This window comes from Sitophilus oryzae, unplaced genomic scaffold (assembly GCF_002938485.1).
Source record: "Sitophilus oryzae breed Bouriz unplaced genomic scaffold, Soryzae_2.0 scaffold_1499_pilon_pilon, whole genome shotgun sequence".
In the NCBI taxonomy this organism is placed as follows: domain Eukaryota; kingdom Metazoa; phylum Arthropoda; class Insecta; order Coleoptera; family Curculionidae; genus Sitophilus; species Sitophilus oryzae.
This window is the reverse complement of record NW_022146168.1, coordinates 1,914,599-1,927,601: the sequence shown is the minus strand read 5'-3', so window position 1 is coordinate 1,927,601 and position 13,003 is coordinate 1,914,599. Positions and strand designations below refer to the sequence as shown.

General features: G+C 30.9%; 1 protein-coding gene across 2 annotated transcripts in view; it reads left to right on the top strand.

Annotated features, from left to right (window-relative positions):
• Positions 1-13,003, top strand: part of LOC115877836 (transmembrane protein 184B) — a 33,263-nt gene that overhangs the window by 13,870 nt on the left and 6,390 nt on the right. For both annotated transcript variants that reach the window (XM_030894161.1, XM_030894162.1), the window contains exons 3-6: positions 990-1,155; positions 3,398-3,826; positions 6,599-6,840; positions 7,140-7,224. In XM_030894161.1, the coding sequence (XP_030750021.1) occupies positions 990-1,155; positions 3,398-3,826; positions 6,599-6,840; positions 7,140-7,224 (922 nt within the window). The remainder of the gene's footprint in view (positions 1-989; positions 1,156-3,397; positions 3,827-6,598; positions 6,841-7,139; positions 7,225-13,003) is intronic.

Below are 13,003 nucleotides of genomic sequence, written 5' to 3'. Positions count from 1 at the left end.
CGATCGGTTGATAACTTGAAGAAAGTTGCATCCCAGGTCCCCTACGAAAGGATCGACTCTCCTCATATCATTCAGACACTCTTCGAACCGCTCCGCGTGTTATATGCAGTTGCCGAGCTACAGCTCTCTGTTTCAGTCCATTTTCGATTAAAGCGATTACTTGGGCGGCTTTTTCCGGTGATGTATGCCTTATATTGAAACACTAAACAACTAATCAAAGAATGAAAGAACAATGTGAAAATTTCTATTACAAAGGTAGTAATTGCAATATTTGACAAGTTTATCATTCTTATTGTCACCACAACACAAATGCCTTTCATTTGTTTACCCGTTGCTACGCATTTAAACGATAAGTACTCTGGATAAATTTATACTCATGTTAAGCATGTTAAATTCTCTTTGAAACAGCTCATAGTTTTTACTTGCTCTGATAAATAGATTCTAAAAGACACAATTAAAGCCAAAACTTCACAGTGGGCTGATTTCTATGCACGCAAGTTTATAAGCTATATTATTGTAAAGTTTCATTAAAATCCATTCAGTAGTTTTCGCGTTAAAGAGTAACAAAGATCCATACATTCATACATACATCAGATTTAAAAAAAAACTATTGGTAAGCTGGCGAATTCAAAAAACAATTATTATAAAAGCGCAGATCAAAAGTAACATGAAAAAACAATAGCAAGTGTACATTAAACAATTATTTATGAACAGAAATTATAGGTAGAGTTTGAAACAAACGATAAAATTTAATAGTGTACTATACTGCAATAGTAATAAAAAAAATACTTAACTCTAATAAAGTAAATGTAATTTTGAAGTAGTCAGTGACCTTGATGATTCTTTTCGAATTGTTATTGTGAATTAACAATTTTTGAACATTTTTTTCAACAACCGATGGAGATCCCCTTATATTGATTTGTTACATTTTTGCATATCACATTTTGATATAATACTTTGTTAATAGAATAATGTTTTTTTTTGTTTAGATTTATCATCATCTACGTTGGTACACGAATCCTACCGAACAAAGATGGATCGTCAGGATTTTGTTCATAGTGCCCATTTACGCTACCTATTCATGGATAAGTTTGTTGTTCTTCAACTCTGAAAGTTATTACGTCTATTTCTTCACCGTTAGAGACTGCTATGAAGGTATGAAAATACTATACGCGATTACCCAATAAATATTGTTTATTTTAATACAGAGCGATTCACAATGATTGAAATACTTGGCAATACCGGGTGTATCTCAAAAGTGGCCTTGTAACTTTTTTATTTATTCAGATAAAAAACGAGATTTGGTATATTAGTATATGACATAACTTGGGATTGATTGACATATTCAATTGTTTTTGGTCACATCCTGTTTCACTAGAAATTACTACAACTTTTGATTTTTAAACGGCACCCTCGGTATATTTTTACTTTATTCTATAGAAAATGACACTCTGAATAGAATGACATATTATATGTCAGTATTTGACATATATCATCAGTATTTGACATTTTTGCTTAAAACCACTAATTTTTTATCAAGGAGCTTTGGAAAAATAGATTTGTTCATCTAATGTTTTGTTTTTCGTGTCTTGTCCTGGCCAGTTAAAAGATGTCCAAACCGTTTTAATCATATCTTAATTTTTTCACATGGAATAAGGGTGGCTTATTAGCATATTATTTGGAAAAAGCATTTTTTATAAATAATTTGGTACCACACACTTTGGTGGTATTTCGAGTCAAATTGTCTTTACGAACCGCATGTTACAGTTTAAAATAAACCATATGCGAAAATGTCATAATTTGACATATGAAATGCTATTCTATTTAGAGTGTTATTTTTTATTGAATAAAATAAAAATATACCGATGGTGTCATTTAAAAATTAAAAGTTGTAGTCATTTCCGGTGAAACAGGAAGTTTTGTATGGTTTGAATACGACAATCAATCCTAATTTATGTCATATATGGTAATCGCAAAACAATTTCCTATGCACGTGATCAACTTTGAGTGACAAGCGATGGCGACAGCGCTGTCAGATTGTGATGGATTTATGAGATGAATCTTAATTTAAACGTAACAAACAATATATTTACTATATCATTTTTTAAAGATTTTTACGTTTTATTTTTAATTTAATAACTAATATTTTAGTAATTAATTGATTTATTTTTTTATAGCTTATTTTACTTATTACATATTGGCAAAAACTAGTCCATTATGAAGATTATTCTAAGCGTTATTATGGGTTATTTATTTATTTATTGATGTGCATCTTACAACGCCATAAGTGGTAATAACAAGTAAGAGGGTGCTATTAATGCACAAACTAATAATCACTGAATTTAATAAAAACTAACATAGAAATAATTTTGAAAGTGGTGTAATGTGCTTATCAATCAAACTTACTTCTCTGTTTGCAGTCAAGGGTAATAAAGGGCCTTTATTGTCACATTCTCGTTGAAAATAGTTTATCAGGGAAGCTACAAGCTCTTTGCTTCAACTGTTTAAATACTTCGGCATATTTTCAACACACAATTTTAGGAAATGCAATACAAAAATTCGAAAATTTAGTTCTTAAAAGAACTGTTTGTGCTTAAAAGTATAATTTTTAAAGAAAGACTATAAAAATAGGCAAAAAACGAGAATTACTCAAAAAGATTCAACAACACGATATACAAAATAATGACTGACATTAGGATAATTGTGAAATAATAAACGACAACCTTGCTGAAAACGGCGCTATGTGACCAACATAGCGATAATAAAATTCGTTAAACGTTTAAACTAATTTTTGCAGCTGTAATCTAAATAAAATATCTGTTACAATCGTTTGCTTTATCTAGTAAAATGAAGAGCTGCTCGGTATCTTAAATTATACAACAAATTTAAACATTTTTGCCACAATTTCATTTAGTCAGGTTTATAGACTTTAGTGTCAATATAGGATTGATGACGTGCATCGGAAAATATTTTGCGATTACAATACTAACATACCGAATCTTCAAGATCGAAAATTTTGAAACTAAATTTCTAACATGTCAGTTAACGTCTATTTTTTATTTATTTTGACATACATATTAACTTATTCAACAATAAAATTAGAGAACCTTCAGATTAAATCCATTTATTTCTCTTCTTGTTTTTCTTAGTCTCATTTATTATGGAAAACTATTTTAGTAAAAAACTAAAAAGTAAATCATATTTACTTTTGGTTTGTTTTGACGCTAGTGACAAGGTGATAAATATTCGAATTTCATTGCCAACCTGATCATAATCAAAATCAGTATAGCCAACTATTTCAATTATTTTGGATCGCATCTTACAAATTTCAGCGAATATTATCACTGCAACATGAAACTATTTCAAAATAGTTATAAAAAACCTGATTTTTTTGCAGCTTTCGTAATATACAACTTCTTGTCCCTCTGTTACGAGTACTTAGGAGGCGAGGGCAACATCATGTCGGAAATACGAGGCAAACCGATTCGATCGAGTTGCCTGTACGGTACCTGTTGCCTCAATGGCAAGACCTACACCATCGGCTTCCTGCGCTTCTGCAAGCAGGCCACTTTGCAGTTCTGCCTGGTCAAGCCTGTGATGGCCTTTGTCATCATATTCCTGCAAGCCTTCAACCATTACCACGATGGCGACTGGAGCCCCAACGGAGGATATCTCTACGTCACAATTATCTACAATATTTCCGTGTCGCTGGCTCTGTACGGATTGTTTTTGTTCTATTTCGCTACGAGGGACTTGCTGACTCCGTTCGAGCCGGTTTTGAAGTTCTGTACGGTGAAGTCTGTGATTTTCCTGTCCTTCTGGCAAGGTAAGAGAGATTTAAGTACTATTTGGTACAGGGTGGGTCAAATTGGACGCTTTTAAAGGGGAACTGTCTTTTCTATAGGAGATAGATGAAAACTAATATCGGTGTCTGGATCTCAATTTATCAAAAACATGATGGCGAAAACCGCACATCGATATCTCTTACCGTTTCGGAGTTACGGGATGTTTCTCAAAAATGTGAATTTTTAGAATATCTTTTTATGAAAACATTTCCAAAGCACCTTTCTACGTAGAATTTAATGGTTTATGTATATATTTTTTTAATTAATAATTTAAGAGTTATTAACAGAAATATTTTTTATTTGGGATACCCTCTATATTTTTAATTAACTGAAAAGAACTTAAAATTACCAAAAATATATCACACTTGATATTTTGTTATGAACTCCTTCGAAATACAGAATTTTTAAAAGTTCGCCACTTTTAACTAGTAGGCTTTGGACCCCTTATCGAGAATCTGCTCCTAATGGAATACGAAAACATATTTTTTCAGCAAGACGAGGTACCGTCTCAGAACGCTGAAGTTATCAGCAAATGTTTGCTGCCAATTTCGAGAATAATTGAATAGCTAACCAAGATCCCAGCCGTTGGTCGTCGAGGCCGTCGGACTTAGTACCTATGTAATTTTATCTTTGCGGAAGAATAAAGGTTCTTATTTTTAAATTGTCCGTATAATCTAGACAAGAATCAGAAGTATTTAGCGGTTATGCGAGGGTATCTTTCACTACTCACTGAGTTAATGAATTTCTCGAGAAATATTCAAAAACTGTCCTTCTGTCCATAACAAAAGACGGTCGACATGTCGAACACCTGTAGCAAAATTTCATGTCTTGGTTTGCTATTAATTTTTATTGTTATTAGATATATTTTAAATGTTTTGATGTTAAATATAGTTTAAATTGTTATAAAATTGTGCATCTCTCATTGCAAATATTATTTTCGTTTTAATTGCTACTCACAGCTAGAATTTTTTTGCTTTACAGCCGGCGCCGTTCAAAACCTACTTATTCAAAGTGGGCGAATTTTTAAAAACTCTATATCTTGAAGAGAAATCGAGCAAAATGTCAAGTATGCTATATTTTTGAAAAGGTAATTTTAAATTATTTTCAATTAATTAAAAATATACTGGGTGTCCCATATAAATAATCAAATTTTTTCTTGATAATTCTTAAATTATTAATTTAAAAAATATACTTAAACCATTAAATTTTACGTAAAAAGGTGCTTTGGAAATGTCTTCATAAAAATAAAAAATTTTCCATAGCAAAAAAAAATTTTTTGTTAAAAATGCACATTTTTGAAAAACACCTCGTAACTTCGAAACGGTAACGGATATCGATGTGCGGTTTTTACCATCATGTTTTTGATAAAAATTGAGCTCCAAACACCGATATTAGTTTTTGTCTATGTCTTCTAGACAGGGATGTTTCCCTTTAAGTGTCCAATTAGACAACCCTGTAAACCGTTAATTACAATTTTGTTTATATTTTAAAAATCTTGCAGAAATAAATAAATATAGGGGGATAGAGTTTGCGGGTTAACACTACATAAAGTATATCTGTGAATGTGATTTTTTTATTCCCTGTGATAATAGCCTGTAAAAGTAAAGTTTACTGTATATGATAATTTTTGGCGTTTAGGTTATGTTGTTGTTCAGGGTCTTTGAATAAGAAGACTAAGGAAGGAGCATATATCAAAAATCTTAGGTACACCGCGATGGGCCTCAAATATGGCCGACTTAAATTCCGGTTTATCAATGTCGTTCTAATTTTATTTAAAAAATGTAAAACTATGATGTAGGGTAGACGTGGGGTAGACTCAATAATTTGTTGTTTTATTTTACGTTGTGAATAAATGTTGGTAGTTATTAAAATTGTTATAAAAATATATAATTCTAATAAAAATAGATAAGTTATAATAAGTATTTATTAACACAATCCGATACGCTACTGAAGCTGGTAAGTCAAATTCAAGAGTCAAATTAACGTATCTAAATTCTTTGACATCTAATCTTTGACAAGTAATAAATAAAAGCTAAAATGCAAGAAAAATATATAATTTAGTTAATTTAAGTGAATTTCATAAATGATCGGTTTACTACACGTATGTATATTATATAGTCACTTACTAGAGCGAAAAGTTGTTCCATTATTTCACTCAATTTTTGCCGAGATCTACCGCACGCTACACAACCAACTATTTTAGAGTCTTTTTCGATAAATCGCGATAGTGTCACTGTTAATTTAAGTTCTGCCACAATTTCCATCTAGATTTACTACCTTTATACAATTGTCAGTAGTAGAATAAATAATAAATAACATAAAATAAGCTCCGTAAAGACTGACAAATCCACAAAATTTCAAATCAAATTCAAATGTATCAAATGAATCGTCAAACAGAACTGTCAAGGATCCCCACCCTAGAGAGCTTTTATGGTGCCTTTTCCGCCCACCATGCATGAATACATGGATAGCATTATGCTCCTTCCTTAGTCTTCTTATTCAAAGTTCAGAGTGCTGTGAATAAAAAGAAAAGGGTTATAACATACAGAGGCAAAAGAACAAAATTATTGTTTATGTTAGGGCGTCTATGTTTATGTTTACTTATTTTTCTGACTAGATATAAAAGTATATTTATATTATTATTATTTTTTTTTAAAAAGTTATCGATATCAATATTCAAGAATACCGTCCATCCCTACTTACGTTGTGATTAGATGGATTATATGTTTATTATAATATATTATTTCTTATAGGTGTTGGATTAGCCATTCTGGAAAAAGCCGACGTTATATCGCCCATCATCGATACCAGCGGCACACGTACCTCGGCTGGTACCGTCTCAGCAGGTTACCAGAACTTCCTTATTTGCATTGAAATGTTTTTCGCAGCAGTAGCCCTACGCTACGCTTTCCCCCACAGAGTCTACGTCCAGGGTTGCGTCACGGATTCCAGAGGGCGCTCAGTCACAATGCAGAGCATATCGAGCAGCCTTAAGGTAAGTTTTATAAAGAGTAATTATTACATCGGAATGATTACATGGTAATTATTACACAGTAATTACTACACCGAAGTTATTACATTGCAATTATTACATTGTAATTATTACATAATAATTATTACATGATAATAATATATAAATAGGTAATAATTACATTGTAATTATTACCTAGTAATTATTAGATAGCAATTATTACATAGTAATTAACACATATTCCTAAGAAGACAATACTTAACTATAGAAACAACTGGAAGGGTTAATAAAAATGTTTTTTTTTAATATTATAATTATTATAGGAAACGATGAACCCTAAAGACATTATGACAGATGCCATTCATAATTTCCACCCCCAGTACCAACAGTATACACAGTACAGTTCAGGTAAGAATTCCTTTGCACGAAGTCTGTTTGTTATTATTATTATTATTTGCCCGCGCGTCCTGTATCGTCTAGTGTGAATTTGGCTTTAGATGTCGTGACCAAAAAAAAGAGTACATAATAATTTTTTTAATATATTATATTTTTTTTAATTTATTACAATATAATTTCAAAAATTCGAGAGTTTAATTACAAATTCTCTAAAAATTTTTTTTATCTCAATTGGACTAAATTCCTTTGCTTAATAAGTATTTTTTTTTCTATCAGAAATATATTATTTAAAATGGTTTTATATTACCATTGGCAACAATTTTGATTATTGAGTGTGCTCTTTATTATTTAAAAAAAGCATTTTTATGTTTTTCCCTATAGTGTACATATTTAATTTGCAATATTGAAATTATTAATAAACTATAAATGTTCTTTTATTATGATACTAATATTAACATTAACATAAGCACGAGTTTTGTAAATAAATCACACCATTTGTTTTGTAAATATTTTGGGGTGATACCTTTCATATCAGAGTTTACAAACATAAAGTTTAATAGCTTATATTCTTATCTTCTATTTTATTTTTATTCTATCTGTATACTAAGAAGGTTAATGTTTTTGTTATATAAATTTATATCAAGTGTCATTAACTTAGAAGGATTGATATGTATTGGATCAATCAGGACACTGTCACAAGACACTGTATTATAACTGCAGGGGAACTGGGGACAGTATTATTTCATGCTAACATTTCATATGTTTCAATTCAGCAGTGGCGGCTCGTGGTTATTATTGTAGGGAGGTCAATATCTAAAAATATTGTGTCGATTTTTTTTAAGACGCGCCCAAATTTAATTGGCTTCTTACAAGGTACTGGTACGTTTAGTTAAAGGAAAATAAATCTAAAACTAAATATAAATTGTGTTAAAATGAAACCTACCCTTACATTTTTAAACAGGTGGTCTAGCGCCATTTCACTAAAAATCCAGTCAATGTTCTTTACACAAATTTTCCACGGTAGGATTTAAAAGACACTGAAATAATAATTTCACAAAAATATTAATGCATATACAGTACGTCTGCTGGATCTGTGTCTATGAAAGGAATGCGGACAAAAAACATTTAAATAACAGCAATATATTTTATACGTCGACTTGACGAGTACGTCACCGCAAATCGCTCCGCCCACTCATTTTATTGGCTACTTGCAAATTTATCGAATTTTTATTGATGGGACGCGCCGTCTCATTTTTAGAGAATATTGTTTCCCCTCTCACGGATACCCCGTAGCTACAGAACGGACAGACGTACTGTATACACATACACAATTCTAAAAGTTTTATTTCACATTTTTTTTATATTTTAAGTCAATGCGGCGTTTTTTCTCTAAACGTTTTTCGAAATTTAAGCAATTGTTTTCTTTTAACGGTACGATTTCACAAACTAAACACCATGTTGTCTATTTTAAAATATCTATTCCAGAATCAGTCAACCACAGTTCATCATTTATCCATAACCAGCAAATTATGAATTATTATTTATACAAATTTCGCGCTACACCTCAAACACTCGGCTACGACAACTAAAACTAGATGGGATTTCTTTCGATATTAAAAATTTAAATATTGCTTTATATTGACTAAACCAAACATTATACGCGATAGACGATACAAAAACCTAGGTTGTTTTTTAATTTGAGTTTTTATAAACACTCAAACTGCCCAAACGGCGAAATTTTTCCAGCGACTGAAGTCCTTTTATGAATGACGCGGTCAGTGGCCAATATAAACTATATCTATCTCACCTTAACCTATTATATTTTCTATACGTAGTATACCTTACCTTTTTGGCGTCACGAGCCGCGGCATTTGGAATTTAATACATGCAAAACATAGCGGGAACGAAGGACAAAATGAAATTTTGACCGGCAGTAGAGAAAATGGGTAAAATAAAACATTTTCAAGCGAAAATTGAACAAATTGAAGATCTTTGGGAATAGTTTTGAATATCTTAGGATGAAAGGTTTAGAATCTTGGGTTTTTTTTGTAATTTTCTTCTGATTTTTTTTTGGGGCGGGGCATTGACCATTTGACCTTATGGTTAAGCTGCCACTGCAATTCAGTCTAAAAATTCTTTATTTTGAATATTTTTCTACCTATTAAAAAGAAGTAGAAAAAAGACTCAAAGTCTCGGTCTTACTTCTTTTTAATTTTAAACCAGGTCTCTTTGAGAAGAATGGACCCCTTTTTTAAATTTTTGTACCTGTAATAATATAGCTTGTTTGTTTGAATTTTTTTGTGATTTTACTCAGTACTTAAAATAAGAATCAATCAAATTTACATGATAAAAATAGTTATAAACTTTGGCAACACTTCCTATGTCGCGTAGTAGTCATAATAGTCGTCATATTAATCGAGTTATTAATACAAATTAACGAACTAAATACAGCTAGCAATAAAGTAGGTCTCAAAATGAATTTAGCAAAAACTAAAGTAATGTACAACGAACTAGTGCACAGAAAAGACATTCTATAAATAACACAAAACTGGAAATAGTAGAAGAATAATATTTGGGACAACCAATTCACAGCTCGGGACTCTACTACCAAAAATCAACAGAAGAATTAAGTTAGCATGGAGTACTTATGGAAGAAACTCAATCATATTCAAATCTAGAATGCCACTTTATCTAAAGAAGAAAACATTCGACCAATGTGTACTACCAGTCATGACATGCATGCGAAACCTGGAAAAGTTAAAACGGACATTATAAGGAAACTGCAGGTCGCACAACGCTCAATGGTACGAAATATTCTGGGAATGACCAAGAAAGACCGTAAAAGAATAAGAGTGGGTACGGCAAAAGACACAGGTAATAAAGGTCATCCACAGAATCAAATTCCTCAAGTGGCAATGGGCAGGACACCTGGCAAGAAGGACGGACAACAGATGGACCACAAAGATTACAGCATGGTACCCACGAGGAATTAAAAGACCTAAAAGAAGACCAAACTTGAGATGGGACATTAACCCAGACTAACAATAAAAAACACAAACAATCACGGCGCGTCTCGATCAATTTCAGGAAAGGTGGGAACTAATTTTTATAACACGGGCTTATATTTATCTTGCTATTTTGTAAAATAGTACGAGGCAATCAAGATTAAACGTTGTTTTGGTTTCAGAAAAATAAATAAACATGGAGAAACTGATATGAAAACAGTTACCGATGGCCTTGTTTATATATTCTTAAAGTTGGTCAACCTCTCGACAAAATGTGCTGCCTCTGGCGAACAAATCGCAAAGCTTTAAAAGAATGAAGCATGTGATTAGGGGCGGAGTCAAAAATATCGATTATTTGCGGTATTTCCCTCAGAGTAATGTAATAATATAGCTCGGATTTTTGCGAACTATAATAGGGCTCAGCTGATTAAGAAATTTAAACAAAACTATTATTTCATTGTTGATTTTCGATTATTTTTACTGTTATTTTAAGGATTCTAAACCGTATTTAACAAAGAAATAACAATTTTCAATATGTTGGTACATTAATGCTAATTACTGGTAATTATTAATATTTAAAAAAAGTTACATACACTTACATTATTTCGATTTGACCCAAGGCTATAAAATTTTATTTCATTCTTCGATCATTTTATTCTAAATTGAGGTTTTACGTTTTTAAGATAATTTTTTTTTTGAAAACAAAACGTTTATACATTCTTGATTAATTTTTTTCTTAATTAAAAATAAAACTTGGCACTTGTTTCAATAATATTATTTGACATTTAAATAAATATTATGTACTTAATACACCATTTAAATCTTTATTACACGAAATAAATCGTTCTTAGCGTAAAACATGGTCAGAGTCAAGTTTGCTTTAACTTTGTACCATATGAAAAAAAAACGGCGTCCAGTTGGCGGGGAAATGACATTTCCGACGGTCGACGACAATTCCCACATAAATTTACATATAAAATGACAGCGATCTTCATTTCATAGCCATCGCTGACGCCGTTTATTTTCTATCAAGAATTATAAAAACTGAAAATATCATTATGTTTTAACTCACAAAGCCCGTTAAACCATAAAACTTTTTAGTATATTGTTTTATTAGGAGTAAAAATGACACTTTTCGTGGCGAGACTGTAGGTTTGACATACAGCCGAAGCACAAAAGTCATTTTACTCGAATAGAACATGCTATGCTATTTTTCAAACGCCACAAATAATGTTTTAAACAATTTCAAACGTTCCAAATAATATAAAAATATTTAAAACTCATACCTTGTAAGTAATTATCATGATACAAAAAAACAAGGTATGATATTGCGCAGGTTGGTCACCACGTCACAGGTGATAAACGGCAATATTGGTCGGCAAGCTCCACGCGCCAATTTCAAATTTTCAAACAGATGACACATAATAAATGTGTATAATGTGTCATAACTTTTCAAATGTCCAGCTCGATGATTTTACATAACTTTAGGGGTTATTTAATTCTTCCCTATTTTAGGTCTTTTTTTATTAGTGGCAATTGAACAATACGGATATTTTGTTGTATGGCATATGACGTCACAGGCGATATGCGCAAACTGAACGAAATTGGAGACGCTATCGACCATACCTTGTTTTCAAGTTTTCTTTGTACCATGAGTAATTATATATCGAGAAACTATGGTTACGGCTCGTTGAATTTGAGACTTATGTCATTTTAATAATATATTTTCATACTTTTATGCTTAGGCGTAAAGTGCTTTACTTTTATGCCTAGGCGTTAAAATGACTTTTTTATATTGTCAATCACGTCGCAAAAATTAATACTTTTGTGACGTTTGAAAAAAAAATAATATTTTGAAACTAACTGGTATATTTTTCTGCCACAACAAAGTTATTATACAGTGATAAATGATAAGATCATATTGAAATACGCTACTGGGTAAAAAAAATTGGCTAAATTTTATCAATAATACTCCATTTCAAAAGTTATTTTCCAAAATAATTAATATTTTTTAATAATTGATTGCAATTAATATTATTTGACTAGTTTAATTTGATTAATTAATAAGACTAGATTAATTTCATTTAAAATAAATTTGATCAGATTTTTTTCGTATATTCAACTACCAGAAAAGTAGAAGGAAGATTATAATGTATCTATCACAATATTTAAAAGAACTACTACAATAATTATTAGAAGAAAAACAAAAAGAAAAAAATACCCAAATACCTTCACCTTCTACTCAACTACAAAATAAATGAATATAATCTCTTACAAGAACACTACACAAACTACTTCTTGTATTCTACACTAAACAAATTATCAAACTTATTAATTAATCAAACATAAAGAAAAATTAACCAAATTACCCCTTCACCTACTACTTAACTTCAAAATAAAATATAAAAACACTACTAAATTTCTTCTGGTAGTCTACACTAAACATTATAATCAAACTTAATAAATTAATCTAATTTTACATTACAACTACAAAGAAACAAGAAAATATTTTAAAACTACAAGAAATAAAACTTCGATACGTGCGACCAGTATAATAGATCAAGCGGACAAAGAATATAAAATACTTTAAAATGTGCATTCAGAAAGAAAAAATATCTCGAAAATTATCTAAACAAACATTTTTTTTTCTTATCAGTGAAAAACATCGACCTCGTCGGCCTTGCGGAATTTGTCGGGTATTTACATGGTCGAATTGTATAATTACCAGCTTTTATAGCATATCTAATAGACAAAAAGTATCTGGTCGATTAGTAACCAATTGGCAC